Raw genomic sequence first — 21,152 nt, forward strand, 5'->3', positions numbered from 1 at the left:
AATGGAACTGGAAGAATTCATGTAAATCTTAAAACGTTCTCCAAGCATGGAAGAAAACTTTATGGCAATTTACTAGATTATGTATAAGTGAGGTGAAATAAATTTGAAAATATAATATTCAGTTACCATTTTCAATGACAACTTTCTTTTGCATTTATATTAATTTACTAGCCGTACCCGTACCCGTGCGCTCCGCTGCACCCGTTAGAAATAAATATAAAGTAATTACATAATTAAAATAGGACATTTGATCCAGGGAACATTCGTGTTTGATAGAAGGATAAATCGTTTAATATGTTACTTAATTTAAATTGCATCCAAATAATTAAAATGCGATCATATTGGTCCAGAGACACTCATTTGGTGCAATGACAATTCCTTTAACCTGTTTCTTAATTTGTATTACATGCAACCATAGTTAAATGATGATTGACATCATTTAGATTTAATGTGTATATTTTATTTTACTTGTTATAGGTTTCCATTGAATTATGGTAATAACTTAATTTTAACCTTTGCTTTCTACGTATTCAGTAAATGGCGCTTGGCCCACTATGGTTGTGAACCCTTCAAATAACTTAAATTATATTATATAATATTACATTAAATATTATATTATATTATATTATATCAGAAGTTATTGTAATAACATTATAGCTTTATGTCCATCTAGAGAAACTATACTTTCCAATGGTAAAATAATAATTAATTATACAAATCGGTTAATTTAGCTTCCGATATTACTTCGTACAAACACAGAAACATTCTCTGTAGGCTATCTTTCATAGCTTTCGATTGTTGCTGTCCAAGGCCCCTTATAGACGAAGTCATTTGTTTTTTAATTCATTACATGACCTTAGATGGCAGTTATTTTAATTTTAAAACTCATTTATCTCATTAAATATCAGTCCTATCAAAATTTTTCAAGGAATAAAACTTATCGAAAATTATTTTCAAAGAAACTTTTGTTATGTAACATTTTTCACGAAAATCAATAATAAGGGAGATATTTCGATTTATTTAATTCAGGCCTCCTTATAACCCCCCTTTTAAATAATGTATTTTGAATGCCATATAGCCTAAAATCTAAGTTACAACGAACTTAATTTATATTCCAATTTTCATCGAAATCCGTTCAGCCATTATCGCGTGAAAAGGTAACAAACATACAGACAGACAGACAGACAGACAGACAGACAGACAGACAGACATACAAACAAAAATTTCAAAAAAGCGATTTTCGGTTTCAGGGTGGTTAATTATATATGTTAGGACCAATTATTTTTGGAAAATCGAAAATTACCAGAAAAATTTCGGCTACAGATTTATTATTAGTATAGATTGTTCAGATGTTATTCGTGAAGTTCTTATTTTAATTAATGCCATGTGATCACTGTTCTAGGTTCTGGAATGTAAAATATTTTTACTTAAATATGGCGTGTCTTTCCACTTGTCTGAGTGTGTTTGAAATATGTGTTGCTTCGCTATTGTGACGGGGTCCTGTCTTATTTGGTCTTGTAATGAAATTTGTCATGCTTTAATTTGTGACGATGACTTTATTCAAGTGGTGTATGTTCATCTGTTTGGATTTGTTTGATGAAACTGTTTTGTTTGCTTTTACGATAACATAATAATTTAATTATTCTTTAAAAGTTATAATTTATCAATACAATAATTTCCATGTTGAATCTTTCGTACACTACTTTTAACACTTGAATATAAATAATTGATTAATTGGCGATCTTGCTCGTGTTAATTATGTAAGCATGTGCGGCTTACAGCTGTTTCGGTGCTACTTCACACCATCCTCAGAGCCTTCTGTGTCTCTGCGTCATCTCAACTTCGCTGTCTGTTGTGTGGATGCGTTCGTGTGATGAGTTGAGTCAAATAGTATAGAAAACCAAACACCACCACCACACACATACACAACACATCTAATCACGCCACACAACACAAACAGGATAATGGTACACAGATTACTCAACATACCCATGAGCCAACAACACTACAATGAAGAAGTGAACACAATCAAATACATAGCACAAGAAAATGGTTACAACCCAAACATAATAGACAACATCATAAGGAAGACAAAACAAAAACTCAAACACAAAACCACACAAAGCACAACACAAACACAAGAACACAAGAAATACATCCATTGATTAAAGTTCTCGTTAACACTTTGTTAAAAACATAAAATTTACTCTGTCACACGTTAAAAGTGTTAAAATTGTTAAAAAGGTATTTACCTTCGACAGACGGCCCGTTTCGACGCTATTTGTCGTCGTCTTCAGTGTCTCTTGAACCACTGCTGATTTTGGCTCTGCGATATGCAGTTGTCGATGGTAGGGGTGGGGGTGTGTTGCTCCTATGGTGGGGGTTGGCTGTCTGTATGCTATGACGTACTATGACGTCAAACAATGTGTGCGTACTGAACTGTAGTTGCGTATTAAGTATATATTGTGGGTGTGCTATTGTATTCTTATATATTTCGTATTGTTCTAGGATGTTAAACTGTGAACTTTTTGGTGTGATGTGTAAAATTTCCATATCTGTTTCTATATTATTGTAGTCATGATTATTGTCGATAATGTGATCTGCATAATTTGATGTAATGCAAGGTTTGGTTATAGCTTTAATATGTTCGTTGTATCTTGTATGAAAGGATCTTCCTGTCTGTCCTATGTAAAAATGTGGGCAACTATTGCATTTTAATTTGTAAACTCCAGTTGAATTATATATATTTGAATGTTTAGTGTGGTTATTTAAGTATTTCTGTGTTGTGTTATTTGTTTTGTATGCAATTTTGTACTTCAGTTTTCTGAATAAAGTTGCAATTTTGTGGGTATTGATATTGTGATATGTTAATGTTATGTATTTATTCTCTCGTGCTGTTTGTGTTGGTTTGGTCTGTTTTTGTTTTGCCTTTTTTATTAGTGTGTCTATTATGTTAGGGTTGTATCCATTGTCTTGTGCTATATATTTTATCGTGTTTAATTCTTCAGTGTAGTTGTCATTGTTCATTGGTATATTAATTAATCTGTGTGTCATTGTACGGAAAGCTGCATGTTTATGTTGTATGGGATGATTTGATGAATTGTGTATGTGTGTTGTGGTTGTAGTGGGTTTCCTGTATATTTTGAATTCGTGTCTGTTATTTGTTTTGGTTGTGGTGATGTCTAAGAAGTTCAATACGCACACATTGTTTGACGTCATAGTACGTCATAGCATACAGACAACCAACCCCCACCATAGGAGCAACACACCCCCACCCCTACCATCGACAACTGCACATCGCAGAGCCAAAATCAGCAGTGGTTCAAGAGACACTGAAGACGACGACAAATAGCGTCGAAACGGGCCGTCTGTCGAAGGTAAATACCTTTTTAACAATTTTAACACTTTTAACGTGTGACAGAGTAGAAATACATCACACTAACATACGAAAACAAAAACATACACAAGATCGCATCCTCATTCAGAAAACAGAAATACAACATAGCATACAGAACAGAAAACACACTACAAAGACATCTCAACACACAAACAACACAAACAAATAAATACAACCACACAGGCGTATACAAACTCACATGCAATAGTTGCGACAGTTTCTACATTGGACAGACAGGTAGATCATTCCAAACTCGATACAAAGAACACATTAAAGCAATAACCAGAGGACACAATACATCTACATATGCCGATCACATAACTAATGCCAACCACACATATAATAACATAAATACAGACATGGAAATCCTACACATACAACCCAAAAACCAAAAACTCAACACACTAGAACAATATGAAATATACAGACACACTAAAACACACCCTGATCAAATACTCAACACACAGATCAATTTCAGAACACACACACTATTTGACACAACTCTTCATCACACGAACGCACCCACACAACAGGCAGCGAAGTTGAGATGACGCCGAGACACAGAAGGCTCTGAGGATGGTGTGAAGTAGCACCGAAACAGCTGTAAACCGCACATGCTTACATAATTAACACGATTAAGATCGCCAATTAATCAATTATTTACAATAATTTTGATACAGTATATTATTAATTAATGGTATTATATTACTGTATTTGTATTGTTATCAGTGTACTGTGATCTGTGTTATCATATATTTGTATTTATTTGTATCGAAATAAACTTAAAGAAAAAATGATACATTTGTGTACTATAGACAAAATGAAGTTTAAGGGCTGAAATTAATTTATAAAATGACAATTTGCAAGAATTCATGGATTTTGCTTTGTGTCATATTATTTGCTTCTTTATTCTCAAGTTATGCCTATGTAGGCCTAATCATAACCTCAGTCATCACCTGTTTTACTAGTTTATTCCGAAGCCATGTAGCTAAAAGTGTATTTTAAATTTATCATTATTATTATTATTATTATTATTATTACTATTAAAGGAAAAAGGAACAACAAACCTAACACAGGTAAAATATGTCGCATGGAAGAACTCTTGACCGGGACCAACCTGTGACAGTTGAATTCCCTGAAAACGCCATTTGTACTCATAAACTGGTGGGAGTATACGGTATAATCTACCCACGTGTTTCTCTGATGCACGCTAGAATCCGCACACATCAGTCTCTTGAAGGAAACCCCGGGTTTCCCTTCGCCTCTTTTCTCTCCGAAACGCCCGCATGGTGATGATCACTACGTCATCATAATCCGATTGTAAAAAACGTATATCGTGTTGTTACGCAACTTCAAATGTTTTATACGTACGATTCCTCCGGAAGTTCTGACTATATAAATACATGTGATATTTTGTTCCGGCAGACGCGACAAAGCAGCGGCCTGCAAGACCACAACCAGCAGGAGCAGCAAGGAGGCTCTGGCAGCGGTAACATGGGCAGCGGCAGTCAGCATAGGACTCCACCACAGACGGGGGCAGCTACAGCGGCGGCTAGTGACCACACTTCCCTCGACATCAAGAGGAACGGCGTGCCAGAAGGACACAAGCACGTGTCCAAGTCCCAAATGAAAGGTAAGATAAGAGATCTTGCAGTTCTAAACAAGGAGTTGTATAAAAAGTAGGCTATTCAAGAGAAATAATAGAACTATAGTATGAACCAGAGTGCTGCATTGGAGTTAAATCGCTCGCTTGAACTCGGTCGAGTGTCGCACCCTCGATCGGTCGTGATACGTTCGTAATAATTAAAACCACAGTACAAGGTCATCTCACCGACATGTCTTATCTTGTATGGAAGGCGACAGATAAGATACACATATGTTTTGCTCACACGGTAAAAATAAGGCTTTATTTTCTGCGTTTATGACAAACGTTTAATGGAACAGTCAATGGAACGTACCAAAACAGGAACATGAAGTTATAAATAAAATAATATGAAAAACTTCGATATACAGTTGAAGAGTCCACTACAAGAATGTTGGATGTCACTTTCTTGTCGAAAATGAACGAAGACTGTCAATGCATAGCTTAAGACATATAGAATGTACATACAGAGTTATATGGCATTAACACTGATAGTCATTGTCCAGTAATGATCGGAAATCACAGTTAAGCTTTGAGTGCTAAGCATTTCAAACTTTCAATTGCTTCTCCTGCAAAATGTATTCCGAATGACATCCATCATTCTTGCAATGGACTCTTCAGTTATTATTGCTAATTAATAATTATTCAATATTTGATTTACCACATATATAATATGATAGACCTATATACTGCGACAATGTAGAAACGTTTTACAAAATATTATTGATATAGCAGTAGATTAATAACAATATTAATACGGTACAGAGATAACGTCACAGAAAATATAATAAAACGAATAATCGTGCTGCACAACTGTGACAGACGCAAAGCTTGATATACTAATTATTAGAGATTATTATTATTATTATTATTATTATTATTATTATTTTTTTTTTCCTAAAATTAATGAAACAAAAACTTTTGTCATTTCGTACTCACGAAAAACTACTTCCATAAAATTTAACTATTCTCGTAACAACGTCTGTATTATTAGGAAAAATTCTATTAAAGATCTTGGTGTACTACTCGATTCTAAATTATACTTTCACGATCATGTTCAATATATTTATAATCATTAAATAAGAATGCTTGGTTTAATAAGGTCTATAACTTATTCTTTTTCTACTCCAGAGTCACTATTAATTCTATACTTTACTTTGGTTCGCTCTAAACTTGAATATGCATCTGTAGCCTGGAATTCCATTACTTCAACCGATTCGGTTAAATTGGAAAATATTCAAAGAAAATTTATTTCCTTATGTGATTTTCGATTTATACCCAATTCCTCTGACTTTAACTATGAGATTACCTGTAAATATTTTAACTGTTGTAGCCTTTATTCTAGACGTCAAAATCTTGATTATCAATTTCTTTGCAAAGTTATCAAGGGTGATATTGATTGTGGGTCTATCATAAACAACATCAGCCTTCGTATTCCTACAAAAGGTTTAAGATTTCAAAAAAAATTTTATAACAGAAATTCTAAATCACTTTCTCCAGTCTGTAGATGCATAAAATATGCCAATTTGCATGGGCACAATTTAGATCCTTTTAAGGTATAGTTTCGTTTTGAGTATTAGTATTTACTGTTCTTGTTATCTATTTATTTATGTATGTTTTTGCTTATTTAAGATATTATTTATTTGTTTTTGCACCTTTGTATCTTCTGTTTCTGTATTGTGCTGAACTATAATTGGCCTCTGGCTGTTGTTCAGCACACAAATATTAATAATAAATAAATAATTTATTATTATTATTATTACTAGAAAACTTGATACGGTTCTTGCATTATCGCGATTGTGTTCTCCGTTTATAATAATTACATTTACATCCAATAACATCTATCAGATGTGGCAAAAACAAAATCACTCTTGTGTGAAAAAAAAAAAAAAACTTTACCTACAATATTTATATTACATTTAAAAGCAAGTTTTGTAGTTGTACTATGGAGAGGTTAGTTAAACACTGTAAGGTTTTGAAATGATAAACATCTATGATGTTACTACACAGTTCATCACTGTAACAAGAACGAATGTCTAACGCTCGACTTATACCGTTCGAGGATTTATCGCTCGTGACAATTTTACCCATGCATGTGCGCTACCTATCGGATTATACTATGAACTACTTGGCGCTCGAGCGAAAACGTTCGATGCAGAACTCTGGTATGAACTATAGTTGTGAGTAAAAAACTTCAAATAAACATGTGTTTAATTTTTAATGAATTTGGAGGAACAGCAGTTTGAATGTTACACATAACAAAAATTAGGTGTAGCAAGAAGGAAAGACAATTAAATTGCACGAACTTTTTTGTAATGCAGCATTTTAATCTCTCCCGCTTCCGTAAAGCAGTACCATTTTTAAACAAATTTCTGGTTTTGTGATTTTCGAAATAGGGTAAGAGACTTCTAGTTTCTAATAATCATTGAGAAACTGCTACAAAAGTTCGCCGCTTAGGTAACTTTCGTTGAGGAAAACGTTGACGGTACATCCTTCTTGCCTCACTTGAATTACGACGACTTTCTCTATAAATTAATAACATATGATATTCCTAAACTGTGAAATACGTTGTAAGTTGTTTATCGAACACCCTGTACTGAACTGCCATCCGCTCGGCAGTAGAGCTATGGACAGGGAGCTTGAACTCAGCTGACTCGTACTTACGTCTGTGCAGAGTACTGCCTGCTGAACACGTTGCCACGTCTCTCATGCCAGAATATTAACAAATTTAAGGATGCATTTTTATTTAATTTCACGAAAATGTAATAGAACACACAAATATTTATTTAACTGATATTAACTCTTTGCTAGATATACCTACTGATGTAATTGTTTTCGTAATTTTACTAACGATATGAGCAGTATAACGCAAATAAAATAAGAAAAGAAATATTTTTTTCAGGGAAAACTATCAAGTTTTGACTGTATGTTGTATTGACTATTTTGATCCTGTAGACCGTCCCCGACGACTCTGAAAAGTACAGCACTTATACTCCTTACACCCTGTACACACCGTCCTTCGCAAGTCTTTCGTGGCTCCGACTTAAAGAACGTAGAACTTTACACTCTTTGTCTTTACTCTTTCGAATTCTGCACACTTCAGCACCAAATTACCTTTCGTCTCGTTTCTCTTATCTATACTCTAACCACGACGTAAATCCAGATCACTTATCTGTGTCGCGTTAAGTATACCTCTTCATAGAACATCTTGTTATTCATCATCTTTTACAGTATCCACCTCGCGACAATGGAATTCCCTGTCACAAAGTATTAGGGGCTGCAAGACAATAAACACTTTTAAAAACAGTTTAAAAGATAACCTTCTTAGCATTTCACTCCAATCTTACTAACTTAAACTATCACTGACCACATTGTTACTTCTTTCTTTAGACATCATCCTGATAGTGCTGTATTTTCAAAATTGTCTCATAATAATCTCTTTCTATTATCTAACATTATTTGAAATATATTAACATTCTATGTATTTTAGCTTAATTCTGCTACACAGTTTATTTCAGTGTTTAATTAATAGTTCATAGTATTTTGTTGTTTAATTCGTAAATAACTCTTGTATACATGTAACTCTTATCTTAATCAAATTGTTGAATTCTTTGTAAGTTGATACATATGTATGTATACTTTTTGCTGGTTGAGTGGAAGAGAAGACCTTACGGCCTTAACTCTGCCAGCTAAAATAAATCATTATTATTATTATTATTATTATTATTATTATTATTATTATTATTATTATTATTATTATTATTATTATATAGAACTGAACTGTTAATATGTACAGAAGATAAAGCTATTTCAAACTGGGAACTTTAGAATAATCTTATGCTGTATTTCAACATTTCAATGGTCTTTTCCGCTCTGTTGACAACAGTATTATTTCTCCTCTGACGTATTACTATTCTTTTATGAGGCAGCATTAATCGTAATGCGAGCGACCAATTCGTCCCTTGTGTTTACTTTGTTTTTGTACACCCTGTGACACGGAAATTGGTCGTTATTCAGAGACTAAGGGCCGTTTTCAAGAACGTCATTTAAACCTCACTTCGTCTTGACTTTCTCAAGTCAGGAGTTAGGCCATATAAAGCAAAGTGCTGGATCTGTATTCAGAGGCAATACTTATCTTTCCCTTGACAAAGTCAAATTTAATTAAAAAGCAAATGTTCTTGGTGTTCGACGTTATCATACAATGACGCAGTGCCTCCAGCTCACAGCTGCTTATACAGAAAGTGCGGAAATCGTTCAGTAATAATTCCTCGCTGCATTGCGTTTCAAACCTGTTACTTTCGCAAACATCCATTAAAATGGAAGGGACCGCAGATGAAGGTCTAGGCCTATATAAAACAACTTGCTTCCAATTATAAACACGGTGGAGAATAAGAAATCCTTAGGCATCCTTTTTATGGTGAATAAAATTATAAATTTTCAGTATAAAACATGGTGAATTATGATGTTATTCGTACAGAGAAGAAACAAATTCGATGTTATTTCGCATTTAAGACGCATCACTTTTTGACTCTCGTCGTGCAAAATACATTACTAAATATTCCTACAAAGACTGGAGGTCTTTAGCATCAAAGGAGTCTTAAGGATCTTTGTACATGTTAACAACACTAAAGACTGATTCACAATAAATCGGGAACGAGAACCAGAACGAGAACGGCAAAGTAAAAAATTTGCCAACCTTCACGTTCCCGCTCCCGGGCACCGGCAAGCTTCTCGTTAATTGTGAATGCTCACATTTAAATACATTTATTTTAACAATGTATCCGTTCTCGTTCTCGTAGTCGTTTCCGTTCCCGGCTTACAGTTTTCAACATAACTCGTTGTTTAGATAAAATAGTTTAAGAATGTCGTATAATTTGTGTTAGTGAAAAGAATAATAAATACCACAAAAAATCAGGCTATTTCCACTTTATATTTAAAAATGAAGCCATTTGAAATCAGATTTGAATATTACATTCAAAATTCGGTATTGAAATACTAATGGGGTCGGGATATTAAATTAAAAATTCTGTACTTACTGATTTTTAAGGAACCCGGAGGTTCATTGCTGCCCTCACATAAGCCTCCCATTGGTCCCTATCATGAGCAAGATTAATCCAGTCTCTATCATCATATTCCACCTCCCTCTAATCCATTTTAATATTATCCTTCCATCTACGTCTCGGCCTCCCCAATCGTCTTTTTCCCTCCGGCCTCCCAACTAACACTCTATATGCATTTCTGGATTCGCCCATACGTGCTACATGCCCTGCCCATCTCAAACGTCTGGATTTAATGTTCCTAATTATGTCAGGTGAAGAATACAATGCGTGCAGCTCTGTGTTGTGTAACTTTCTCTATTCTCCTGTTACTTCATCCCTCTTAGCCCCAAATATTTTCCTAAGCACCTTATTCTCAAACACACTTAACCTATGTTCTTCTCTCAAAGTGAGAGTCCAAGTTTCATAACCATAAAGAACAACCGGTAATATAATTGTTTTATAAACTCTTTCAGATTTTTTGACAGCAGACTGGATGATAAAAGCTTCTCAACCGAATAATAACAGGCATTCCCCATATTTATTCTGTATTTAGTTTCCTCCCGAGTATCATTTATATTTGCTACTGTTGCTCCAAGATATTTGAATTTTCCTACCTCTTCAAAAGATAAATTTCCAATTTTTATATTTCCATTTCGTACAATATTCTCGTCACGAGACATAATCATATACTTTGTCTTTCGGGATTTACTTCCAAAAAAAAAATAAATAATAATAATAATAATAATAATAATAATAATAATAATAATAATAATAATAATTAACGTCATGTCACAGCATTTGTACTGTCGACGAAAATGAGTTGCTGCATTTGAATTCGTCACAGAGGTTCCTATACAGAGGAAAATAATGCAGTTGACTGGCTATTTGGATTCGTTTTGAAATACTGTTTCGGTATGTCTAGCTCCAATATTCACATTGCCTTGTGATTCTTTGTCGATTTAGATTATGTAAAATTACCAGGAATGCTAGGTGGATGGCGTTTGAGTTTCTGTTTGAATGGCTGTAAAGATTAATATCCTACTAGAATTCCATATCCAGGGATTTAAAGGTTTGAGTGTGGGAGTTTTGTTTTATAAATCAAATGATATATTGACAAGGGAAATGGTTACAATATAGAGTTTCTATGCCGGAGGTCAGGAACATATTCCTAATAGGGAGAATCTGAGACACCTAATTTTGGAGAACATTTTTCATCTCTACAAAATAACTTTTAAACTTAAGATCTGAGCGAAAGAAAGATTTCTTTTCTAAGAGAGCATTGATAATTGAAGAGGTTACTAAAACCACAGTCTACTATATACAGTCGCGAAGCTCAATATGTAGTAAAAATGCAAACAGGGGTAGTTGCCCACCACTAGGATCGCTACTATCGCCTCATCATCGCAGATCTCTCTCTCTCTCTCCTAGTAGACGACAAAATATGTTACACTTTCGTTGTGTTCTTTTGGAAAAATTAACACCTTCCTTCCATTATTGAAATATTAAATGCATAAAGTTAATTTATTATTTTAATGAAGTATATTAATTCCACCATAAACTCGAAGGTACCTGCAAGAAATAAGTTAATATAATTTTTGTTTGTGCAAAACGAACTGAAATTTACTATAATCGCTTCACTCATTCAAGATTATAGCGATAATTAACTATGAAACCCATAAATATTAATTTGCATTTCCCTTTACAACAATAATAATGTAAATATGAATTAATGGAGTAACTTATGCGTACCGGTACTTGTAGTGTAGGCTTACGTAGTTAACAAAGTGGGATGAGGTTAAGCAATAATAATCACACCAGAATTGGAAATAAAACGTGATCAATAAATTTTATTGTAACGGACTTTTTCTACGTCTCTAGTAAAGCAACAAATAAAAATAACAACAAAATTAACAGCTATAATTAAAAACATGTCCTTTGAAAAAAAAAAGTAGGCCTAAGCAATAATAATCCCACCAGAATTGAAAATAAAACGTGATCAATAAATTTCATTAAAACAAACTTAATTTTTCTACGTCTTTAGTAAAATAACACATAAAAATAATAACAAAATTAATAGCTACAATTAAAAATATATCCTCTGAAAAAAAAGTAGACCTAACCTTTATTTCTCTGGAAATTTAGCAGCCTAAGTGACAGAACTTTAACTGGTATCTAATGCCCTTTCGGTTAGACTGAAACATTTCATTGTGAAATTTAAGGATATAATGTATTCTAACAGTTACAAAGAACTTCAAAATTAAGAGTTTTGTTTCTGCACAGCATTCTTTCGGAAATCGGAAAAAGGATAACTCTGGCCTCTTTCTCTTATTGTTGCTACAATTTATAGCACTACAAACGTCTCCTCCTTGTCCCATATTATTATTCAAATTATTATATTTTAGCCATTAACATTTGCATTACAACCAATAACGAACATTTCACAAGCATCAATGTGAAATATGCAACGAGCTAGCACTCGATAGAAATACAACACAGTCCAAAGTCGACCGTGGACAGTCTATTGTTTGTAGTTGCTAACCTCTTGGAGCGCTTTATCACGAGATTTGCAAAAAAACACCTCAAGCTTCGCGAATGTATATAGTAGACTGTGCTAAAACAGTAGAAAACAAAGGTTAAAATGAAGTTATTACCATAATTCAATGGAAACATATAGCAAATAATATAAAGTATAAAAATTCATACTAAATGATATGTCAATCTTCATTGAACTATGGTATTCACGTAACTTTAACCCTTGCTTTCTCCGTTTTTAATAAATGGCGCTTGGCCCACTATGGCTCTGAACCCTTCAATTTAAAGTGAAACTTTTATGCACATGACATTCGAGAAATTTGGTCACACTTTCTGTTAATATGGTGACATGATAAATTACAGTAGGAATTGGATAACTATAATTAAGATATGTTTAAATGAAAATAGTTTCGAATCCAGCTAGTCATGAACAAACAGAAAGGAGGAAACAAATGAATGCGACACCTTGATCAGTTAGTTTTTAACGTAAATGTAAACGGTGAACGAAATATTAAACTTAATTTTAATTTAATAAAAAAATGACGAGGTGAAGAAGGGATAGTGACGCGAAACAAACAGTCTCTCATATCCAAATGCCATCCTCACCTTCCCGTGGTCCACCCTGTTTCTACCAACGAGGAAATGGCGACCGAGTCACAGCGGTATAACTGTTCCATCAAATGCAGAGGAAATGCTGCATTACAAGCCTGTCCAGAGGCTAAAAGTGGCAGCCCCACTACTGGACTACCTATCGATAAGGCTAGTAACCTATCTTAGGGAAAATTACATTACTTTCAAGCCTCAGACAAGCATTATAAGGACAGATAATTTGATGACAACCCAGAGCAAGTCAACGGTTAAACGAAATTGGAAAAAACAAAATATGTTCACATACGCTACCTGGAATGTTAGAGGGATCAATCACAAAGAAGAAGAACTAGACGAAATATTGAATAACAAGCAGATTAAAATAGCAGCAATAACAGAAACAAAAAAGAAACTAAAAGGCACAACTGAAACAAAAAACTACATAATCATATATAATGGTGTTAATAAGAAGACAAGAGCACATGCCGGAATAATGATTTGGATTCATGAATCAATAAAAAACAAAATAAACAATTATACATATTGTAATGAAAGGATATTAGAAGTACAACTTCAGATAGGAAGAGGCAAACTAACTTTCTTTAGTCTTTATGCTCCAGAGGAAGGAAGAGTTGAAGAAACTGAATTGTTTTATGCCCAGTTGCAAGAAATTTTGAATAAAGTAAATAAAAATAATTACATATTATTAGCTGGAGATTTAAACGGTAGAATAGGCAACATCGAAATAAAAAAATGACTATTCTTACACAAAAGGGGTGATTAGTAGACCTATGAAGAGAGAAATAAGTTAAACATAATCTAATTCTAAATCCAATACTTAATTGTAGTAGGCCTATTTATTTCCAAATGAATCCAATTCCCTGCGATAGGTAGCAAAAGCCGATTCCGTAAACCATCAGTAACATCAAGAGGGTTCATCGTCTTAAAAACACGATACCCCGCACTAGTTGGATAATCGTTCACCTCAGTTGAGGTATGTGGACGTGAGGCTGGTCGGCCTTGTCCCTCTATGGGCTGTCGCTCCCAGGATTAATTGAATCTCCTATTTCAATGTTGCAATTTTAGATTAGATTAGATTAGATTAGATTTATTTATTTAACCTGGTAGAGATAAGGCCGTCAGGCCTTCTCTGCCCCTCTACCAGGGGATTACAACTATAACATGAACAATAAGATTACAATTAATATTAAATTTACAATTACAATTACAATAAAAATTAAAGTACGACAAGAATACCTGATTAATGAAAGCTAGACATTTTATCATAGAAGTTAAGAACAAAGAATATTTTTGTATTTACTAAATTACAAATTAAACCTACAATAACAAAATTCTATAGTGATGAAATTACCGGATATTGAGATATTTTGTGGTAGATTAAAAGAACTATTTACAAGAAACCATGTCTGAACGAGTCTCAATTACTGACCAAGTGCCTAGTAAGTTTGCGTTTGAATTGAATTTTATTTCGACAGTCCCTGATGCTAGCAGGTAACGAATTCCAGAGTCTTGGCAGGGCTATTGTGAAAGAGGATGAGTATGAGGAGGTGCGATGGGATGGTATTGTTAGTATTGTTTCATGGCGAGAGCGTGTGTTCAGATTGTAGTGGGAAGAAAGGTAAGTGAAGCGAGACGACAGGTACGAAGGAATAGAAGAGTTCAAGATTTCGAAGAGAAAGAGAAGTGAATGTAAATTTCTTTTCTATCTAGTTTAAGCCAACCTATTGCTTCCAGGGATGGGGTAATATGATCATATTTACGAACATTGCTTACAAAACGTACACACAAATTATGAGCACGTTGAAGTTTCATTTTGTTGTCGCTGGAAAGGTCAGTCAGTAAAATGTCAGCATAGTCAAAATAGGGAAATACAAGTGTCTGCACAAGGGACTTTTTTAAGCAAGAGGGAAGATGAACATTTATCCTTTTTAGCACATGAATAATAGAATATACTTTTCTGCAGGTTTCTGTGATTTGCATATCCCAGTTGAGATTATTATCCATGTGAATGCCAAGATTTTTTACCGAAGAACTGAAAGGGATATGCACTGTACTTACTTTAACGGGGGAAATGTCGAGGTGCTTTACAGCGTCGGTTTGCCGTTTGTGTCCTAATATGATTGCTTGTGTCTTTCCAGGATTGATATTAAGATGGAATTTCTTTGTCCATGTCACAATCGAGTCAATGTCTTTGTTCAATTTATCTATAGCGTCATTTATTCGATCTAAGCGGGAAGAGATGTAGCATTGAAGGTCGTCAGCATACAAGTGATAGTTACAATGCCTTACATGAGATGTAATATCACTGACATATATTGTGAACAACAATGGTCCGAGTACCGAACCCTGTGGTATACCTGATGTTATGTTAAGCCAGGAAGAGCTTCGATTCCCGGATACAATACATTGTTGTCTTTCCCGTAAGTAGGATTCGAACCAACTCACAGCAGTCTCTGACAAATGCAGATTTCTCAATTTATGGGTGAGCAGGTCGAAATTTACAGAGTTGAAAGCTTTGCTAAGGTCAAGAAGTGTTAGTATTGTTACTTTATTAGAGTCGATTGCTTCACGAATGTCTTCTGTCACTTTAAGTAGAGCAGTGCTTGTGTTGTGTCCAGCTCTGAAACCTGACTGATACTTGTCGAATAGTTTGTGTTCGTTCATGTAGTTAGTAATTTGTCTGTGTACGATTCTTTCCAGTGCTTTTGATATGGCTGGCAGGATACTGATTGGTCTATAGTCGTTCGGGTCGGTGGGAACTTTGACTTTTGGAAGAGGAAGAACGAAAGCTTGCTTCCATATTTTAGGGAAAGTTGAAGTGATTAAGGAACTATTGAATATGTGTGCAATTGTAGGTATTACTATGTCTTGTATTTTCTGTATGAGTAATATGCTAATGTTGTCTGGCCCTTGAGCTTTCGTCTTGATGCGTCGGATGGCTTTCATTACGTCAATAGGAGTGACGTCAGTAAAATAGAATTTGTCTCGAGTTGGGGGAGCTGAGTCAGGCAATTTTATTCAAACATTCGAAACAAATCATCTCTTTGAATTGACAAGCGTAAAAAAACGTGACAGAGCTAAATAATTACAGAATATTGTATCTGCTGAAGCTTAATGTAACAAAAACTAAGAGAGTAGGTAATCGACAGAATCAATTGACAATCGATTAAAGTAGGCATATTGTTTCCATGGTTACAGGTCGAGGACTTTGGAACTGCCGTCGTGTACAGATAAAATACTGTAGATACACTACTCCTTTCACGAGTCTTGCTTCGAAAGTTCAGAGAGTAAAGATATTTAGTGCTCCATTCACTACTCTCGTTAGAGTTTGTAGTGCCTCTACTAATGGATTAATCCGCGATCTATCCGCATTTGTAAAAATATCTCTGAAAAACGAATCAAAGCAATCGGAAAGACATTCACTTCTCTGAAACGACACAGAATTTTTTAAAGAATCTAAATGCTACATCTTAAAAGAAGTCATTAGTGGAACAGTTCAGTCAACTAGAAGAAGCGTATGAGTCCAAGACGAAACCCAGACAGCAAATAAGAGATAAGAGCATTCTACTGGGTGTTCATTTCAAAGTATGTCATGACGTCACTGTTGTGAGTCAGCGATTTGAAGCGAGTTTCAGCTTTTATGTCAGAGAAGTTGCCTATTATTTAAGGGGCGTTCAATCTGAACTTGAGAACGCGTACGGTATAACTTGAACGTCGTAGCAACAGATGGCGGTCTGTACGGTCTGTGTGCTACCATAATCTCTTTCGAAGTGTTTTTATCGCGGGCAAATCGTACGCAGGGTATTTATTACCATCGGTAATGACAACATTCCACAACACAAATCAAATGCTCCGTGGCCATGGTGACCGTCCAAGTTAATGTCAACAAATACGGAAGTAATCGTTTTAACCCTCTCCCCATAAAGAAAAAAACTCACCTCAGTACGTGTTTCCAAACAGTTCACATTCCTGCCACTACAGGTGTTAAAGTACGCATCGGTAAGAACTCTTCAGAATGAACGCCGTACTTGCTAGGCAACTCCTCTGGCACATAGGTAATACGCCTCTGCGAAAGTGTAGGAAGATTGAATTCTCTAGGCTCATCGGCTAGCCACATGACGACATACAGCGAGCCATGACACACTTTGAACTGAACACGCAGTATTGCTTTGTACAGAGATTGCAGAATTCAGAGTAGAAATAGATATTCTACATACTTTGATATAGAATTATACAAATTCGAAAGTTGTTAGGGGACACAGGCAGTTGATATGATCTTCCTCCTGAAGGAAAGTAGGCTCATAGGCTCATATGCCTTTTTGAAATCTATGAAAAACTGATGTACCGGTACCGTACCTTTATACTCCCTGCACCTCCCGCACATTATGTTGTAAATTAGTAGATTAATAATTATGATCTAATATTAAAATGTATTTTGTCTGACAACATGGAATTCATTGTTTTGACTAAATAGTTTAGGCCTACGATTCACGAGACCTAACCTAAAAATGTATTTTGTTTGATCACGTGAAATGATTAGTACAAAGTCCGAAAACCGAATGCCACTTTGTAATCTATGTTTAACAATACTTACTCCTAATAATTTTGCTATTCTAGTTATAATTGTTGTCTCCGTGCACATTTTCTGTCGATCACCCAAGTGCATGTATCACACCGCATGTTATATTTATTTACACTTATCTGACTATAATCTTGAATTGTAACCACAACGTAACACATAAAATAATAACTATTACGTATTAATATAATACTGATATTAATTAATTATTAGTATGTTCGAACTTTACTAACTTCCAGTAATCGGCTCAGAAATCTAGAACAATTTGAATTTTCAGAATTTTCACTACTATCAACTGCTGTTCCTGCTGCCAACATAACAGTTAGAAAACCACTTCCAGTTGATGATTCATTTATTTTTAGTACTCAGTTAATAAATCCGTTTGTTGAAATGTAGTATTTCTCAATATCGAAATTCGAAACGAAGTTGGAAAAAGAAAATTCAACGTTCGAAGAAGAAAATCACCATAATCCACTAGCATATGTAGTAATGGGGGGGGGGGAAATGGTTAGGTTTCACCCTTAGGGTATTACGTAAGCTGATTGGAACTATACCTCGCGCTCTACAGGCTTGCTCCCGCCCGCATTCTTCGGATCAAGGTCACGATGGCGATAATTATTATACTAAAAACAAACAATCTATAGATCAACATGAATGTTGTTAGTCCTAGGAACAGAAAGTAGCATTACTATGATAACTCATCTTCTGTTAATGACGAGCTTATGAAAGAATACCCGTATGTTTGCATGGTAAGCAAGTAAGATTTATCTTTACTTTCACCTACAAGATGATATTTTACTGGAAGTAGACTAATCCACTCTGCAAACATGCAAAATTACTACTGACTTATACAGAACATCTTTAATTCAGTCTCGCTTTACCTTAAGGTAAATGGTTTAATGAAAGAAGTCCACTGTGGATCATTTATAAAAATTGGAGATTTATCCTTCGAAGGGGTGGAAAAATTCAAATATCTTGGAGCAACAGTAACAAATATAAATGACACTCGGGAGGAAATTAAACGCAGAATAAATATGGGAAATGCCTATTATTATTCGGTTGAGAAGCTTTTATCATCCAGTCTGCTGTCAAAAAATCTGAAAGTTAGAATTTATAAAACAGTTATATTACCGGTTGTTCTGTATGGTTGTGAAACTTGGACTCTTACTCTGAGAGAGGAACATAGGTTAAGGGTGTTTGAGAATAAGGTGCTTAGGAAAATATTTGGGGCTAAGCGGGATGAAGTTACAGGAGAATGGAGAAAGTTACACAACACAGAGCTGCACGCATTGTATTCTTCACCTGACATAATTAGGAACATTAAATCCAGACGTTTGAGATGGGTAGGGCATGTAGCACGTATGGGCGAATCCAGAAATGCATATAGAGTGTTAGTTGGGAGACCGGAGGGAAAAAGACCTTTGGGGAGGCCGAGACATAGATGGGAGGATAATATTAAAATGGATTTGAGGGAGGTGGGGTATGATGATAGAGACTGGATTAATCTTGCACAGGATAGGGACCGATGGCGGGCTTATGTGAGGGCGGTAATGAACCTGCGGGTTCCTTAAAAGCCATTTGTAAGTAAGTAAGTCCACTGTGGGGTAACAAGTCTCACTTCCACGTCGAGATGGGCCCTATTGTAGAAGAAGATCTCGCAGTGCCATGCGGGAAAAGCCTCCATTATTACTGGTCTATTCTACCAGAAAGGAAAGGAGCCCACTTTAGCCCGAAGTGGAAAGAAATATGGGGCGTCAAGAGAATTGGAATATACATCTTTTAAAATTTCCACTAATGGGTTCTCTGTTAGAATGAAGCTGCATATAAAATGAAGTCATGACTGCTTTGAAAATACGTACATCAGTGACTGCTGTCTTTGCTATGGCTCAAACAGTATCGTTTATAGCTTCAAATACAGCGGTCCCGAGTTAAACTCCCGGCAGGAACGTGAAAAATGAGACGGGTTACCCGAAACCAACTGCTAATGACTTCTTTTCCATTATTTACCAACATTCTACAGAGCGTTCGGAATAACACTTGTATAATCCAGGGTTTAAGCTAGAAAATAAATAATTGTCGCAAAAATCCTCAAATAAAAAAATTATATTTGTGCAAATTGCGAAATGCTTGTGCAATATTATAAATAATTGTGCAGAAAGATAAAATTAATAAAGTATGCAGAAACAAAAAGCTATGTAATTTGTTTCTTGGAGTTTTATTACTTTCAATCCATCTTACCACACTCTAGAAATGCTTTATTTATTTCATTTATTTGTTTATTTATTTAACCTGGTAGAGGTAAGGCCATCAGGCCTTCTCTTCCCCTCTACCAGGGGATTATAACTACAATATTAAGAATACAATTACAATTATAATTACAATTAATATTGAATTTACAAATACAATAAAAATCAAAGTACTAAAAGATTAACAGACTAATAAAAGTTAGACAGTTCATTGTAAAAATTAAGAAGCGAGAACATTATTTTTTATTAACTAAGTAAAAATTAAACCTACTCTACGCAGTAAGAAAATGCTTAATAAGCTTGCTTTTGAACGCTACTAAATTCCGACAGTCTCTGATGTCACTGGGTAGGGTATTCCACAAGCGCGAGAGCGAGATTGTGTATGATGATGAATACGATGATGTCTTATGTGTTGGTATGGCTAGTATGCGGCTATTTTGCGTGCGTGTGAAGAGATTATGATATGTTGACAGGTAACTGAAACGGGAGGCAAGGTAGGTAGGTGTAGAAGTGTGAAGGACTTGGAAAAGGAGAACAAGAGAATGAAGATTTCTACGTTCGTTAAGCCGTAGCCAGTTTAGAGTTTGGAAGGATGGGGTAATGTGGTCAGCGCGACGGACATCGCAGACGAAGCGAACACAAGAATTATGAACACATTGTAATCTTTGCGACTGGTTGACATTGAGGTCGGTCAGTAGAGAATCACAATAATCGAAGTGGGGCATTACTAGTGTTTCCACTAGTATTTTCTTGAGTGATAGCGGGAGGAATTTTCGAATGTTGTTTAAGGAATGTAGTATGTAAGTAAATAATAATAATAATAATAATAATAATAATAATAATAATAATAATAATAATAATATTTATTAATACTATACACTTGAGCTACATTAGGCATTGCAGCCCGAAAGAGCAGAAGCTCGTGCTCGGGCGCAGTTCAGATCAGTTATACAAAATATATCACAAAATTACGAGAGTTCATTGAGCACAATCACATTAATAAATGGTAAAATACATACAGCATGTAATAACAGGGTCTATATACAAATAGAAAATACAGAAGTACATGAATATTAGAGTAACAATTTTAACTCAATTAGCTTAAACA

General features: G+C 34.8%; 1 protein-coding gene across 4 annotated transcripts in view; it reads left to right on the forward strand.

Moving 5' to 3' along the window:
* The window catches only part of LOC138711741 (calmodulin-like), a 454,283-nt gene that overhangs the window by 406,726 nt on the left and 26,405 nt on the right, over nucleotides 1–21,152 (forward strand). For all 4 annotated transcript variants that reach the window (XM_069842907.1, XM_069842908.1, XM_069842909.1 and 1 more), the window contains one exon: nucleotides 4,823–5,030. In XM_069842907.1, the coding sequence (XP_069699008.1) occupies nucleotides 4,823–5,030 (208 nt within the window). The remainder of the gene's footprint in view (nucleotides 1–4,822; nucleotides 5,031–21,152) is intronic.

The sequence above is a fragment of the Periplaneta americana genome, chromosome 13 (assembly GCF_040183065.1).
Source record: "Periplaneta americana isolate PAMFEO1 chromosome 13, P.americana_PAMFEO1_priV1, whole genome shotgun sequence".
Taxonomy (NCBI): Eukaryota; Metazoa; Arthropoda; class Insecta; order Blattodea; family Blattidae; genus Periplaneta; species Periplaneta americana.